The 18,133-nt window shown below is 36.7% G+C and overlaps 1 protein-coding gene across 2 annotated transcripts in view; it reads right to left on the bottom strand.

The window, feature by feature from the left end:
- akap12b (A kinase (PRKA) anchor protein 12b) overlaps positions 1–18,133 on the bottom strand; it is a 65,123-nt gene that overhangs the window by 13,158 nt on the left and 33,832 nt on the right. The window contains exon 2 of one of the 2 annotated variants that reach the window (XM_069178695.1): positions 17,151–17,268. In XM_069178695.1, the coding sequence (XP_069034796.1) occupies positions 17,151–17,268 (118 nt within the window). Of the gene's footprint in view, positions 1–7,048; positions 7,421–17,150; positions 17,269–18,133 lie in introns of those variants that run through there. The other variant, XM_069178697.1, reaches the window with a different exon arrangement.

Here is an 18,133-nt window from a genome sequence, read left to right as displayed (position 1 = left end):
TCCTTTCTTTCTTTCTTACCAAAAACCCAAACACACATTGAAAATCTACCTGTATCATACATGTCAAAAGCTCACTCCCCATAATTTCTATCCCTTTATTTTATTCTGTTGATGCATATTTTTGCACATAACCTGTTACCTTTTTGTTGTTTTGCACAATGCCTGTTGTTTTTTTTGCACATCGTCTGTTGTTGTTTTTTGCACACTGCCTGTTGTCTCTGTCTTTCTTTTGCTACACAATTGTATTGTTGTTGTTGTTTTTTCTCTTTGTACTACTTATGTCTGAGAGCTAGCTATACCATATACCATGTATATGAGTGTAATGACAATAAACTTGAACTTGAACTTGAACTAAACAAATGGCAATGAACACATAGAAAGTGATGCAGTAAGCACTGCTTCACTAAGCTGTGGAACTTCCACTTCAGTAAAGACTAAGTTTTTTATAGCCTTAAATAATAATAATTGCTTACACTTATATAGCGCTTTTCTGGACACTCCACTCAAAGCGCTTTACAGGCAATAGGGACTCCCCTCCACCACCACCAATGTGCGGCATCCAACTGGATGATGCAACGGCAGCCATAGTGAGCCACACATCAGCTATCAGTGGGGAGGAGAGCAGAATGTAGCCAATTCATAGAGGGGGATTATTAGGAGGCCATGATTGGTAAGGGTCAATTGGAAATTTGCCCAGGACACCGGGGCTACACCCCTACTCTTTTCGAGAAGCGCCCTGGGATTTGTAATGACCACAGAGAGTCAGGACCTCGGTTTTACATCTCATCCGAAGGATGGCGCCTGTTTACAGTATAGTGTCCCTGTCACTATACTGAGGCATTAGGACCCACATGGACCACAGGGTGAGCGCCCCCTGCTGGCCGCACTAACACCTCTTCCAGCAGCAACCTTACGTTTTTCCCAGGAGGTCTCCCATTCAGGTACTGACCAGGCTCACACCTGCTGAGCTTCAGTGGGTTGCCAGTTGTGAGTTGCAGGGTGATATGGCTGCTGAAAATTTAAACCGTTTTATTATTAAAATTATTGTTGATTTTCCACCTAAGCAAAGATGAAAAACATATTCCTTGGTTGTAGAATAACTGTTGAAGCAAGCCAAAGGAGACAGACACAATAGCTCAGACGTCCAGGCCTGACAGTGTGTTTACAATTGTGGGTGGTGTTCTTGAAATTTTTAAGCGTTCTCAGGCTTCCCTGGTCACCACTGAGCCCCCTTTTCTCAAAGACCTTGCAGTAATGAAGAACTTGGACATCTGGAGCTGGTTGAGTTGTCTCATGGGATCCCCAAACTACCCTTGGTTTCGTTCCTCGAATTCCCAGCATTCTGAACCCATCAGCTGTCTCCAACACATCCACACTCCGCTAAGCCTTAAAATGAAAAGATTCTACCACAAATAATGTGCCAATTAGTTCGGTTTAGATGATCTAATCAATTATTTTGCTTTTAGAATGTTTTATGTTTAATGCTTTTATGCTTTAATTTTATTTTATGCCTTAATGCTTTTAGAATCTTACACGCAAAGAAGGATCCACAGTCGAAACATTGTTTCTTATTGTTTCAGCACGGAATAAACCTATTACTTTGTCCTTTGCAGCCTACGCATGCTGATGCAGCTACCCACCTGAATGTTTGCATACATTAGATTAGATTTTATTTATAAATATATCATATAATAACAATCATGTCTTCATTATAGTTTTAATCCCTCAATCTGTGAATACATCAGGCTTCACAAATTTGTGAATTATAATCTCAACATCCCATCATATACTGTACGTGCGTAAACATTTACAGCTCAAAATTAAGGAGACAGTAATTTGGGGGAATTACAGAACCAGTTTTCCCAGATGAAGTGTTCCCTGTACTTCACATCAGTTACTACAGTGAGCGGCATGAGAAGTAGTGTGAGGAAGTCTAGAGGCTTTTTTCTATTAAGTCAGTCAATGTGCTCCAAAGGACACTAAGACTTACAACACAAGATAACATTCAAAACATTCATTCTGATCCATCAACTAAATCTGTCCCATATTACATTTAACAACTGTAAAATGAGGTGCGTCTGGTACCCATAATTTCCTCGGCTGGGCTAACAACATAATGTCGCCTTGAATAAAACTGAAAGTCAACATTTCCTTTTAGAAGAGGCCAATAAATAACAAAAATTATGAGAGTAATTTCTTGGCTGAGGTCCACGGCTTTTATTGTGAAATTGGTTTATACCTTCCTGAAACACATAATATATGGAGCAAGACAGCAGTGCCTGACATTTACTTCAATTTTGTAACATGAACCTAGAAATTCACATGTACATGTACATGTATGGCTTTTCTGAACACTCCACTCAAAGTGCTTTACATTAATAAGGACTCCCCTCCACCACCACCAATGTGCAGCACCTACTTGGATGATGTGACAGCAGCCATAGTGTGCCAGAATGCTCATCACACATCAGCTATCAGCGGGGAAGAGAACAGAGTGATGAAGCCAATTCCTAGTTTGTGATAAGTAAGAGGCCATAATTGGTAAAGGCCAGGGGGAAATTTGGCCAAGATGCAGGGTTAACACCTCTACTCTTTTCGATTTGGGTATTTTTAATAATCACAGAGAGTCAGGACCTCGGTTTTACGTCTTATCTGAAGGACGACGCCTGGTCACTATACTGGGGTATTAGGAGCCACAGAGACCACAGGATGAGTGCCCTGTAATGGCTCCACTAGCATAACTTCCAGCAGCAACCTTAGTTTTTCCCAGGAGGTCTCCAATCAAGGTACTGACCAGGTTCACACCTGCTGAGCTTCCGTGGGTTGTCAGTTGTGAGCTGCAGGGTGATATGGCTGATGGTAAAATGTGATATATACTAGAGTCTGTAAATCAATGCATATCTCCTAATTTAAAGTTGTCATCTTTATTATAGGCCAGCAGTCAGGCTAGAGTTGCTACAGCTGATCTGAACCTGGTTAGTTGTGTTTCTTTTTCAGGCCTAGGATAGTTTTTGCAGTCATCTCAGAACAAACAATGTGAACAGCTGAAGGAATCAATGCTTGCTTCTACTTCATGCATAGGAAACACTGTAACAACAGGTGTAGACTTGATTTCCTTAAGCTGTGTCTGGCACTGGTTAAGTGACAGACGTTTACAAGCCTCACGGACTCAGTCGCCGTTAGAGAATGCAAAAACATGGAACCACAAAACCTCTCACATACTTGTCATTGTTAGGACAGTTGTCTCAACATTCAGAACAAAAGTTATCTCATTGTCTTGCAAATTACCTAAGAGGGTGCCAAAGTAAGAATATCTAATAAGGCCACTGCGTCTGTTTTGAATATACATAAAGTGATTATGTTTAAGCACATGAAAGCAGGCTTTTAATAGGCTAAACCTCAACAGCTAGTTCAAGTAGGTAGCTGTGTCAGCATGTGCAGGCTGCAAAGGAACAAGTAAAGGTTTATTCCAAGGTGAAAAGAAAAGAAAAGAAACACAATGTTTCGGCTCCACAAGGCTCCACAGCCGATGCTGTATTACATTTTCTCTAACAATCAAGACAGTACAGATAAACTAAAGATGTAATGAGATAAACTTTAAATAACTGCTATCATAATATGGTAGATTACGGTAGGTATTATGTATTATAAGTATATTTTAATACTCTAAAGATAAGAGTCCAGAGCAAATGTTTAGATTTTTAGTAAAGCAGACTATCGAGTAATTTAAAGACACAAAGCCTAAGAGAACTCAAAGTCTAGGAAACAATGGCCCAATAGGTTTAATAAATCAACTAAGAAAATATAAGGAGAAAGAAAGCACTTTATAAAATGACCGAAAAAAGTAGATCAATTTAAGAAATTAAGTATAATGAACTGCAAGCATCTAAAAAGGATCTTATGTAAGCCAAGAGAGATAGCAAAAACTAATACAGTGGAGGCTGAAATATATACAGTGAGTTACTTTCAGTTGCAATTAAACAAGGTGTCTCAGAGATAAACAAAAATAAGTTCTTTTACACAATGAAAGGGAAATGGTGGAAGAACTAAATGAGTATTTCACTCAGGCACTTACCAAGGAAGAAATTAACATCATTATAAAAAGGTTCTGTATTGAATTTGAATTTGCCTTATAAGAGGCAGAACTGTTACATGTACTTTTAAGATAAACACATTTTCAGGGGCTGATGATATAATACTAACTGTACTTAAGGAAATAGAGATGTTGTTCATAGACTGTTAGCAAAATCCTTCCAACAGTCACGCAAGACTGAGGTCATACCCTTTCAGTGGAACAGGACATATCCATAAAAAGTACAATGAAGAATCATGTAATTATCGCCTAATAAGTCATATTTAACTAGTTCTTTGAACAAACAATGGAGCATATTGTAGTAGTATAAATATTTTTCAGATGATATGATAAGGTTTTTTATAAAATTTTAATTCTCAAACTAAAGGTGGAGGATTTTTAAGGAAAAGCAATTATGTGGATTGAAAACTGGTTAACTGATACAAAAGAAACTGGAGATAAGTGGTAAATGCTCAACTGGGGTGATGTAATTAAGAGAGTACCACAGGAATCTGTATTAGTTCTGTTTAAAGACCACTGTTTATCCTGATTTAGATCAATGATATAGATTAGATTGTATAGTTAGAATACTAGTCAAATTTGCAGATAATATCAATATAAAAGCATTAGTAAACACTGAGGAAGTGGTAAAAGAATTTGAAGGAGATTTAAACAAAATTCAAGACTGGTCAAATACTTCACAGATTACATTTGATTAAGTGTAGTTTAATTACTTGTCACAAACAAATACAGAAACAACAAAAAACACAGAACTTGAAGAAGCTATGGATGCAAAAAATCTAGGTATTTATGTTGAAACATGATTTGTATCCTTTAAAACATCCTATGTTAGGAAGCAATAAAAAAGCAAACTAAATGTTAATAACATATGCTTAAAAGCACATAATCAATGGATGTTATGTTAAAACGTATGAATAAGAACCTATTATTGTTTTAGGCTTGGAACAGAGAAGACTATGAGGTGACACGATTCAAATATTCAGAATTCTCAAAGATATTGACAGCCGAACTAATGGACTTCTTCAAAAAGCAATGGTGAAGCACAAACCAGAGGACCTAAGCAGAAAAAAAGGACAAGTACATTCAAGCCTATATGTCTGATATAAGCCTGGGAAAAGAAGGCCCAATATACATAGCCTCAGCCTATGTGCCCTATTAGCCTGAGGAAAGGAAGTATATTTTTTTTACACAAGGGATTGCTGGGGTCAGGGTCACACTACCCAGCTATATTATTGATGCAAAATCATTGGCTTTTTCAAGAAACAACTGGATGAGAATCTCAGATCAAACAACCAAACCAGCTACAAACCAACCCCCTCTCTTTGGTAAACTTTCTTTGTTTCTTAGAAAAGTCAACGATTTTAGTTTTAAATTCTAATATGGATCAGTGTCTACATAATAGCCCTCTTTCTTCTCTCTATCTTGAGTCTCTGCTTTCCAGGAGAGACTCATTAAGAAGGCACAGGGGAGGAACGTGTAAATCCAGGATCAATCCTGAATTCCTCAGGAATAACTGTACAGCTATGACATAGCGTGGTGGGAGGGCGGACGAATACCTCTGAAATTTTTAGAAAGCCAAACACAGCTCTGCCACACTGTGAGGGGGACGGCCAGAGCACTTGCAATGACAGTCTAAGAGGAATTGTACACCTTAAACGTACATGCACTCTGAAAAGGTTGTACTAGTAAACATTGTCTGGTTTCACAGCTGATCAATTGAAAATGTGTAAAATATTTTTCAAGCAAAGCAGAATTTGGATGCCCTTGTAATTTTACCTTTCGATATTCAGCTGTATTCTGTTTTTTTAATCCTTCTTTAGTGATCAAGTGGGCTTTGTGATGTGAATTCATCATTCACAACTATGAAGGTCACTTTAATATTTTAAGTACATTTGTAGCAAGTGTATTTATTTTTATTTCCAGTAGTAATAATGAAATGAGGTGTTGTGGAAGGAAAGTAATGTACCTACAGTATTTATTAAATATTAACTATTGCAATGTGAACGTAGCTGCCTTCTTAAAGTATGTATCCAGCAGATGTCTCTATTTGAGTGTAAAAGACTTGCCTGAAATAATTCCATTGATAAAACCTATGGAATGCAGAAACTAGTGCTGGGTGAGATGAGCTTTAGTACCTTACTAATTGGCTTTATAAACACCCCCTACACCCGCCCTTAAGGTTTTCTTTCAGAAACAAATGTGTGATTACATGACGTATGATACCGTAGAATAAAAGTAATCAGAATTCAGAGCTCATATCAAAAGAAATACCTAAAGTCTATATGTTTCTCCAGAACATGCCTAATATCAGTTCAAAACGTTTCGTTTTTTCAGCCAATCTCATATATTTTTAAACAGGTAAAATACTGACCTGGAATACAAAAATGGAAAATCTTAGATGGATCTTAGCCTTTGCAATTTTGATTGTTTAATTAATGTACTTGTCATAAAAGCTTTAGAGAGACCTACAGCTGTTCAACTTAAAAGTAGAAATTTTAAAGATTCAAATCACAGAAGCAAATCAATTACATTTTAAAATATCTACAAAAATCTCAAACATCTATATCACTAGCAAAACAATATACTTGCATGAACTGCTCTTCAGCATTAATGTTTGGAATCCCGCAGACCACTTTAAACCACTGTATTAACCACACCCTAAAGACAGAGCCCAATAAAGTTCAGCATACTACCTTCATGCAGCATATCAGAGATGTACCACAGCAATTACAGAAGGGTCTGCAGCATTTCTCTGAAATTCTAAATTGCTACTGGTCTGAGAAAAAATTTAAAGTGTCCATGTCAACTATTCCATTTAAGATACAAAGTTGTTTCAGAACTTCCTAATACAAAACAAAATAATTCACAAAATTAAAGGAAATATTGAGAAGATTATATGAAGTCCAACAGAGGAAAAATAAATACTGGCTCAAAGAATTAAATTAAAATTCATACCTGTGAGTGTTATTGTCCCCAGCATTTGCAAGTTTTTGTCTTAAAATTTTCTGCACACACTCGCTCCAATGAAACAAAAAAAAAACACTCAGACCTGTTTTTTTTAAAAACCCAGATAGAGTAAAACACACGTGTTTGCTTCTTTATATCGGGTCCCCTTGCTATAAAGGTAGAAATGCAAACAGCTGTAGTGCTGTGTAAGAAATCCCCTCAAATTCTAAACTCTAGTTAACAGATCGCCTCCAAACTCCTCTACACTCTGAAGAGAAAAACAGACTGAAAGCGCATTTCAGCAGAAGTGCTACTGGACAGACATATCTGTATGGCAGCCCTACAGCTGTGCTTCTCAGTTTGGAATGAGAGCAAGCCTTCCTTTTCCCTTTCTCTCCCTCTCTGGGGCCTGTCCACTACAGGATGACAAAGCTTATCATGTGATAAATTTAGGGAACTTTCCCCCCACCCCCTTCTCTCCCATTGATTCAGCTCAGACCCCATGCAGCTTGGAACTGCTCGTCTGTGAGAGAGCTTTGGTAATAGTTTATTAAAGACAGATCTGTTAAGAGGGGTCCCAGGTCCCCTGTTCACTTAGACCAGAACTTCGGTTTGAGAAAATGTTAAGCTTTCTTAAAGAGGTTTTTTTCTGTGTTCCTGGGAAACAATGATATTTATTTTAAATCTGTCTTAAAACTCATATTTTATTATTTCAACACTGATTTCAGGTCTAAAAATTCCCACAGACATTTTAGGAGTGTGTGATTTCCTCAGTCAGGGTGTATGAAGTAAATGTCTGCATCTGTGGTGTTAATATTAGTATATAGTCTTACATAGTTTTCCTGGAGAATGGGCAAGAGCACTAATGGAAAATATACCTCTCAAAATGTTTAAAAAAACCTGCAGTCAAAGGGGTTTCTAGCGGGAATTATTGAGAAGGGAGATGAACCTATTTTAAGATGTTTATATCAACAGAGGACTTCTTCCATTAACAGAAATCTTTCAGCCAGAAAGAACATGGAAAATTTCAAGGTTTGATCAGCTGAAAGAAAAAAAACTAAATGTATGTTGGAAAGAAAAGTCACTAAATTCTGATTTAAAACTATGAAGACCGAAGGAAAGCTACACAAGCTTCAGGTCTGTGAAACTATGATGAGAGAAAATACAAATCTAATTATCTTCTACAAAGAGGTGTCAATTAGACATTTGACACCTATTCATTCTTTCCTACCATCTCTTTATGCTTTCAATTAGTCTAAACAGCCAGTTAACCCAGGTCTGTCTGGGGACTGCTGCCCTCAATCTTTATTTTACATAAGCAAAATAAATACTCATTGCAGAAAAAAATCAAATTGATGGAAATACTGTGTAACACCTTTTGTGTAACAAATCCTCAAAGACCTAAAACTGTGAGCATTCATAAAATATTGACAGTACATTTATTTTATGTAAAATAAGAAATTATTTTTTGTCAAAGGCTTTGATTGGCTTAACCTCTAAACACTATATTGTATACAGTACATGATTTTCTAAAAAGGGAATGCTTTTGGTGCTGGGAAAAGTACAATGTTTCAAAACACAAATTTTAGCAAACACAGGCTTTACATTTCAACTAATTTGTAAGGACACGCTTGTCTCATCATTGTTTACTGCCAGGGTTAAGTTCAAGTCTCATTAGACATGAGTTTCTTGATTTTTTTTACAAGGTGCTTTCCACAAACAGCTCTCTCTTGTCTTAATCACTTCCTCTTTACTGCCCTTTATTTTCATTCACAAAAACATCTTTTCTTCAGATGATTTCACACAGAAACGCCTCAAGTTTCAACCTCGTTCGCCTCCCAGTGGGAGCTTTCACAATTTCCCATTTCTTCAAAAGAAGAACGCAAGGGGGGAGGGGGATCAAATTTGATCAAGAAGCTCCACTCAGTTTCTGAAACGAAGGGGAGGTGGAAATTAACCTGAAAGACATACCGAAAAGATGACCAATCTGAAAGACAATACTAACAAGTTTATTCATGGCTATTTAGTCTGTGGGGCGAACAATGTTTTCAAAACCACCTGTTCTAAAATTTCTGTTGATATATATAATCATCCATGTTTTACTTGTGAGAGTGGAGTCTCATAAGTGAAAAAAAAAACACCTGCTTTCAAATTTAACTTTAAGTTCTCTTATTAATATTAATTTTAATATAATACATCATCAAATTATTATCATTAGTATAAACAGGAACAATCTTTTAAAAATATGTTAGGGATTGTTAAAGACAGATTTGGCATAGAGAGAAGGCCTAGAGATGTTGCACACTTAATACCTGACCTCCAGCTTCTGTTTTTAATGGGTTCCTTGGCATACGAATAGCAAAATAATACTTTCACAATTCTGTAAGCAGAGGATATAAAGAACATTTTTCCCACAAGAGATGACGCGAAGGCAGCAGTTTCACCTTACCTATTACAGCTTAAAAATATTTCTAAGGATATCAATTGAATGTATTTATTTTTTCACATTTGACAAAAGGGAGGATATATGTGGCTCTGCTGTGTATACTTATAATTAGAATTTATAGTAATAATGTTTTTGTTTTATTCTGTATAAAACAAAAAAGATAAAACCCATAACTTCATTCAAACCCCACTCCCAATTTATTCCGTATTAAGGAATCAGCTTCTATATAGGTGAACAGATACGAGTTGTTCATTTTCCATTTCACTACATAAAAATGTGTTTTCATTTTTATACTGTATAACACAGTACAATTAAAAAAACCAATTCTTAATCTTAAATGTTCTGGCCTTTATGTTTCACAAGGATATGCTTCAAAAGCAGTGCTTTCAAAAGAGCTTTCTGTTTTTGAAATATTTCATGTTTATTATGTTCTTATCCTGTGAGTGAAAAATCAAACGAATGTTGTTGACTTTTTCCTCAGGAGTGACTTTGTATTGGAATCTGAACTTCTTGCTGCCAATACTGAAAATGAGCTCTTTTATACAATCACCTCACTGCTGTCCAGGGTGTTGTTCTAACTTTCTAGATCTACGTGACACAGAAATGAGGCCTACAGACAATGCTGTCACAGGCACAGGAAAAAAGAAATCAGTGGAATACTAATCTAGGTGTGTCTTTTAACAACAGTATATTACATGACATCATTTCTCAAACACCACTTCATGTGTAATACAAATTCTTGGCCTGGGAAATGATGTGGAAATAATTGAAGGAAGGGGGGAAATGGGACCTTTGTACACACAGAAATGACAATCAAAAGACTAAAGGCGAGTATAGACACTAAATAATCCGCAGCAACACAGGAAGCTGCAGCCATTATTTGGATCAATAATTTTACTTCAATGTTCTAGTGTTGTGTAGAAATATATGGTGAAGCAACAGCAATGCCTCAGCCAGAGGAAGCACACATTTCTGTATTAAATGAATACAGAAGAAATAGAAGTATTTTAATTTCTTGAAGCCTGTGACAAGATGGTAACCTAATGGTATTCTATCAATTGTAGCAAAGGAAACAGTTATTTGACCACTGACACAACTCTTCAAGTAGTCACTGAAGATAGGGGTAGTAATATTGTTTTGCTAATGCAGTGTCCATCAATACAAAAGGTGACAAAACTGTTACATGTAAAGTCAAGGAAACAATCATTAAAAGTAAACCACAGGGCCACTGTGGTTTCAAATTAAAAATTGAAATTAAAACTTACAAATAAAAAAATAGGGATCAGTCATTTTCAAGATGGAGTTAGGAAATGTAGATTATGTTAAACGTTTCTAAGCAACAACAGACACACGCAGACACAATATAATATTTTTTTGTAGGTAGCTGTGTCAAAAATGTGTAGGCAGCGAAGGAACAGGAAAAGGTTTATTCCATGCTGAAAGGAATAAACTTTTCCTTTCAGCATGGAATAAACCTTTACCTGTTCATATAATATAAGAAGGCTTTTGATAATGTTCCTCATAAAAGATTATATTGGTTAACAATTGGGGATTATTAAGTGGTTGGTAGGGTTGGTAGAAAACAGGAGATAGTTAGGAGTGAAGGTTCCAATTGGGGTGATATAACAAATTGATATTTGTCCTAATTTATATCAGTGATTTAGATTCTTACATAGTAAACTTGTGAAGTTTGGAGATGATACCAAAATAGGAGGACTATAAAACACTGTAGAACGCACAAAGCAAATTCAGAAATATTTACAAAAAGACTGGGCTATGGTTGATTATGTTTAATGTTGACAAATGCAAAGTGCTATGTGCATCTAGCAAAAATTAACCCCACTTATATAATGGGAAACAATTAGCTTCAAAGTGCTATCTAAAGGAACAAGTTAAAGGTTTATTCCATGCCGAAAAGCAAAGAGAGGAAACACAATGTTTCGGCTGTGGAGCCTTCTTCGGGAGTCCACAGCCGAAACATTGTGTTTTCTTTCTTCTTTTTTTCAGCATGGAATAAACCTTTAACTTGTTCCCTGGAGCTTATGCATGCTGATGCAGCTGCTTACTTGGTTCTACCTAGATAAATGTAGTTTAAAGGATGAATGTGTATAAAATGAGAATAGGAGGCAGCACTTGACACAAATAGTTGTGGGGATCCGGAATAAACCATGGAACACACCACCAACCTTGTGAAATTTGATAAGTTTTCTTTTTTTCAAGAAACAGCCATGCGAACTACTAAAAAGCAGGATGGCCGAATGGCATCATGTTTGTCAACTTTCTTATGTAAAGAGAGAAAAGTCCAAGCTGGACAAGCAAAACCCCAGCAAATAGTGCAGGCAAATGGGCCAAACTGGATTTCAGCTAGGAAACACTTCATGCTCCTTCTGTCAAACAATTATTCAGGTATAACCAGAGGTTAAATTGTACATTTGGGATCCCACTCTCATTTCAAGAAAAACCCTATCTGTAAACACCCTACTGATTTATTTAAATTTCCCTTGTGTTACCTCTTTAGCATACCAGTAAGTCTCTCCCCTCTGACGTCTCCAATACTCCCGAAAATGTTGCCTCATCTAAATTTCATGGTGGTCTCCAAACACTCCTCTTTAAATACCTCTGATGACTTTCCATAACATTATTCTCCAGTGTAGGTTAAACAGAAGAGTATATGCAGAGGTTGTTTTTTTTTGGTAAGAACAAGCCAATCTTTTTGTCATGAAGTGCTCCTTTTCAGATGAGCCTTATTCTAGATCAATCTCATCATCAAATAAGATAAGAAGAATGAGTGACCTTATCAGTAATCGTATTCCACTAATGCTAAATGTGTGTTACAAATATGAAATATTGGAATTGTAACAAAGTAAAGACATCTGGGAAGAATTTCTCCTGTAATAAGAATTGGACAATAAATGTCATTGGCTCTAGACGGTCTAGGGGATAAATCTTAAATTCTAGCCCAGGGGTAGACAGACCTTCCCATCTATTCTTTTGGGAGTTTCTGACATAAGCAGCTGTTTAATTATAATCTAATTAATTATTTAGTTATTCAAACATCCTGCCCTGGAATGCCTGGACTGTGAGGTATTTTGACTAACCCTGTTCTAGCACACATCTATCCTGTCTACCAAACGAGAAGCTGTTACTGGAAAGGTCACTTAAAAGCCGACATTTGCTGTTTTCTCATGTCTTTACCTTGCTTATTTTTTAATTTGAAATTGTCAGGGACAACAGTGCATCGTGTAAAATATAGAACTGAAAAAATAGGGATTTTTTGCTAGATTCGTCTCATTAGATAGCATGAAGCACACTTTGGCCATAAAACAAAATTACTGAAGGCAGAAAAAATCTCTTCCAAAAGTAATGATGTAACATTCTGGCAAAAGAGCAGCTGTACTGCAGACCTGCATCAGGATTGAACCACTCCAGACCAGAAAGTGAACCATTCCCACCTCTTCTATCCGACCATTAAACTGTTTTAATTATCTGGGGACTTACATAGAATTGATCTGACCTTTTAGAAAACTACAAGACAGCTGGGAGGGAAATAGTTTGCTTTCTCCAGAAAATTAAATCAGGAATTATCTCATATATATGCCTATTTCCTCCAGTCACCCCACTTGGCTTAATTTTTTTAAAGGAATATTTGCTTTACAGCCAAGGCTGTCTGAAGACATGTAATAACATGTTAACTGTACTTAAAGCAGCATCTAATGGGTCAAGCAAAGATTTATCAAAGCAGAAAAGAAAAAAAACGTGATCATATTGCAAGAGAAAATAGGAATAACAGTATGTAACAATGCAGAGCTTTTTTATATAAAATGAACGAAAGGGTGATTTTATGTTCAAGTCATAATATACATATGTAAAAAAACATTTGTTTTATATTGAGGGAGTTTCCTTTGAAAAATTAATCTATTATCAGGCTCATTTTGGATGATTATTGATCAGCTATTTGAAGATAAACACCCCAATTGATTTTCCTTTTCCTAATTATTCCAGTGGCTCTTTGGCGCAGGAATGACAAACTGGACCTCACAGTCCAGAACCCAATAAGGTTTCTACGTTTCCCTAAATTGTATACAGCTCAAAGCTGGGGAAGAAGGGATAAACTGGTCCAGTTTAACCTTAAATATATTTAATTAACCCTTAATCCAAATGAAGAGCTTATTTGTGACAAAACAAGACATACAATTCAATTCAGTTTTATTTGTATAGCGCTTTTTACAATGGACATTGTCACAAGGCAGCTCTACAGATAACCGGGCCTAAACCCCCAGTGAGCAAGCCTAAGGCGACAGTGGCAAGGAAAAAGTCCCCAGACTAAAGTGGGAAGAAACCTTGAGAGGAACCAAGGCTCCAAAGGGGGGGGCTATCCTCCTCTGGCCGGCACCAGGTTAAATTAGAATGAACACACGAGAGTCGTCTGTACTCTAGTACATGGTGGGAAAAGCACAATGCTGTATGGTAATGCCCAACAGTGTCCCGAATGTTCAATTGGTTTCCTTCAGTTGGGATTTCTCTGGAAAGGGAAAATTGCCACACCTAACTCTTTCTGTCTTTTACTGATAGTAATGGATTATTGATTTATAAGGCTAATTTATATTTTGCCAACCTTGCCTCATGAAGACAGCTTGAGATAGCTTAAAAACATATACTATACATTCTATACCATCTCCAAGTCTATATTATATATAATATTTATTATAATTAATATAATAATATATGTATATATCTAATATAATATATTTATATATAAATATATAATATTTAGATATACATACCCTATCTAATTTCATACGTGCAGCAGATAAGTAAATATTGGAAAGTGTAGTTTGTTGCATTTTTAATGTTTCACAACATATTTCACATTATAGTGAGAGACATTAAAAAATGTCAAAAGGAGTCATAAGGCCAAGGAACAGGTCAGATTACTGTCTAAAAGAACTTCACTGTCTTGTCTCCAATCGTTTTACAGAATCTGTCAGAGGTATCTGGGACTGGAACACCTCCTGTGTTTGAACAAAGAGCTGAAAACAACAAGATCATCCTCCTTCATGCAGATAAGGTATCTGCAACTGGGGGAGGTGACAGCCTGTCTGCTTGTACCCTCTGACATGCTCCTCAAGATGAGGGTCTGGTGACCACTTACATGTACTGGAGATAAGGGAGAAACAGATTCACAATAAACATCTGACCACATAAGAAAGGGAATAATGGTGTTATTTAAAATATTCTGCATATAGATCCAAATTATTTTTTAAGTGTCCTGATTGTAAGGGAAAGCAGACCTGATTCAGCACATAGTTTTAGAGGTTTATATTCCCAACTTGTCTATACACAGAAGACATACCATAAACAACCTCCATACTGTAGCTTTCATCTCCTAAATACAACACAAAAATACCTGTCAAGGACAGTCCCACTGCCCATCAGGCCTACTTGTTACTTTACAAGGATACTGCTGTCACCTCTTATCTTACATAGCAAATCTTTCTTCTACTTTGAACTGATCTTGAACTGGAAAGTTGGTGGGAGCAAACGATGTTATATCAGAGACGACTTTTTCATCTAATTCCAGCTGTTAACTGGAATAAAGCCATTCATTACCTGACTGAATTGAGTTTGTAATCTGGGTTAACTCTTCCACACCTTTTCTAATATATTTCCGGGAATAATCCTTTAACTGAAAGGAGTAAATTGGCCAAAAAATTGATTCCAGGTGTTCCCTACATATGATATATATCTAAAGCTAAATAAATAAGGATGCCTGCTGCTAGAGGTGCTAGTGGGGCCAGTAGGTGGGCCAGTAGGGGGCGCTCACTCTGTGGTCGTGTGGGTCCTAATGATAGGGACACTATACTGTAAAAAGGTGCCGTCCTTCGGATGAGTCATTAAACCAAGGTCCCGACTCTCTGAGGTAATTAAAAATCCCAGAGTGTTTCTCGAAAAGAGTAGGGGTGTTACCCTGGCACCCTGGCCAAATTTCCACCTGGCCTTTACCCATCAAGGCCTCCTAATAATCCTCATCTATAAACTGGTTTCATCAATCTGTTCTCCTCCCCACACAGCTGGTGTGTGGTGAGCATACTGGCGCACTCTGACTGCCATCGCATCATCCAGGTGGATGATCCATGCTACACATTGGTGGTGGTGGAGGGGATTCCCCACAACCTGTTAAGTGCTTTCAAGTGGTATTTCCTAAACCTTCGTTTGCTGATGATGAACCAGTTTTACAAATTTCCCTAATTATGGGACAAAATGGACAGGTTATAGGACATTTTTTGCCAAAGAACAAAAACAAGGAATCTACTGTATATGTGCATTCCACATTGTACAGGTTTCACAATTCTTTCTACAGAATTTAAAGACTGTGATTAGACCTAAACCTTGATCTACTTACCAAGGTTTTTTTTTTGCATGTCAAAGGCAGCCTGGCATCCACAAAGCAAAAATGATTATAAATTACATAGTAACTGTTGGAAGTGTTAAGATTTTTAATTTAATCTAGGCCTAAACTGCAGAAAATAAAACACAATACTCTCTTTAAAATGGAGGCTTAAATAGCAGTAATTTTCTTGTGCTGCCTTCTGGGTGACTGCTTTGAAAAGAAACAGCTCTCACAATTTAAACTCAACTTCAGCCTAAGCAAGCAAGGATGTTTCAATGCAAGTTGAAAGCTGAACTACAGAGTGGTTATAGTAAATAAAAGTTTAGAAAAAAATAACATTAAAACAACCTCACAAGGAGCATTTTTATTGTCGCTTGACAAAACTGCAAGATAAACAGTGACACTCTTCCAATTAACGAAGTTACGGTTTGGCTGTATTCACTCTGGTCTTACTCATAAATTAGCTCGAGGCCGGAGCCAGATGTCGTCTGATCTAGAGGAGGCTCTACAGTAACTCACTGGACTGAAACTTCACATGTGTGTGTTAATGTGGTGGCCACAGATACTGTTTACAGAACATGGTTATTAAATCTTAAGAGCCTGGTAACAAAGGTAAATATTATCATTGTGAGGACTAACTTCAAATATTTAAAAAACTTGCAAGCATAAAGGAAAGAAACTCATTTGTCATGAAGAAGAACCCATTTGCTTGTAGAAATAAAGTAAGGTTCAGAAAACAGATATATAAAGATGATAAAATTGTTTTAAGAGAAATCAGAAATACTAACAAATATACAGTTAAGCTAAATCTATGATTTGGACTGGAAGAGTTTGTAATCAATATGTATAAACAAAATAGTACTTTAAAATTTTAATCTTATTTCTTGCTCTCTGTGTTAAGAAAACACAAAGTTCAGCAATTGTTTCACTTTGTGGATGTGTGCAACATTACATTATTAAAAAAAAGGATGCTTTTCGAAGCAACGTCCTGAACACTAAACATTAAATTCCATTTTGACAAACAAGTTAATTGCAATTAGAAATCTCAACTCACAGTATATCAACATAATTGACAATTTGTTAACCAAAAACAATCTGAACTAATTAAGGATTTGGACTGTTGGCCCCATTGAGGAATCAGTACATGTCAGATCTCAGTGGGGAACATTTCAGACCTGACAGAGCTCAGGATTTACAGCTCCCACCCTGACTTTTTAAAACAACTGTTTAAGATTAGAAGAGACAGTTGCAGCGCCTACAGAGCTCTGAATTACCTTCTGCAGGGCTCTTCTCATTTTGTCCATTGAGCTGCTCTGTCTGTCCATTGAGTTCCACTGTCTGGTCCTCTGTCTTTCCATTCAGACTGGAGAGCTGTCCATTTTTCTGTGAAATCTGAAAGAGACGTTTCTTTTAAAATCTGATAAGTATTTTGCCCAATATATAGTTTATGACACCTTACCCAAAAACAGACTTCTCAGTCTGTGTGGTCAGATGTTGAGACTGTACATATAGCCTGGGCCAATGGTTCTCAGCCCTGGTCCCAGGGGGCCATTGTCTCCGCTGGTTTTCAAGCAACTGAGCCAGTGCTAACTGATCCATATAGTATATATAAAAACTAATATGTATATAATATGGTCTGCATGCTTGCTCATGATTTCCTGCTGTACTCTAATTTATGTTATTTCCAACAACTTCAGCATGTAAACTTTGCGCAGTCTCTGTTATACTTGCTAATTAACAATTTTCTCTCTTAGCTTTGACTAAAAAGCTCTTAATGGGAGATCAATTTATGTTCAACAGATACAGGTGGGAATGAATGATCAGACATGCCCATAACAATGTAACCAACTACTGAAGTCTGAATATTAGTTACATTTCAGGCAACACACTTGAATGAGGACATTCTGACGTCCAGGAATTGGCACAGGGTTAATACCAGTTACAAAACCCATACAATGTCCAATTCAATGTTTTAAGGACTGAAAGGGGACTTAAAAATGGTGGAGAACATAAGGCTTTAGCAAAACCAAGAAAATAACAGGGACCAGGACTAGGACAAAATGTTTTAGAGAGTATGTTGCTCTGAATTAAGCATTTCTACAATCCTGTTGCTATTTGCTGTTGCACAAACTTTGTTTTAAGCAAAAACAATTTAAGGTGTGACGGGAACTTTAGAAACCCATAAAAACCATTCCAGCATGAAATTACCAGCATCTTCTGCTTTTGAATTAATAGAGCCATGCTTCAACGGTAAAAA

Source organism: Lepisosteus oculatus, chromosome 2 (genome assembly GCF_040954835.1).
Source record: "Lepisosteus oculatus isolate fLepOcu1 chromosome 2, fLepOcu1.hap2, whole genome shotgun sequence".
In the NCBI taxonomy this organism is placed as follows: Eukaryota; Metazoa; Chordata; class Actinopteri; order Semionotiformes; family Lepisosteidae; genus Lepisosteus; species Lepisosteus oculatus.
This window is presented reverse-complemented; position numbering and strand designations above follow the sequence as displayed.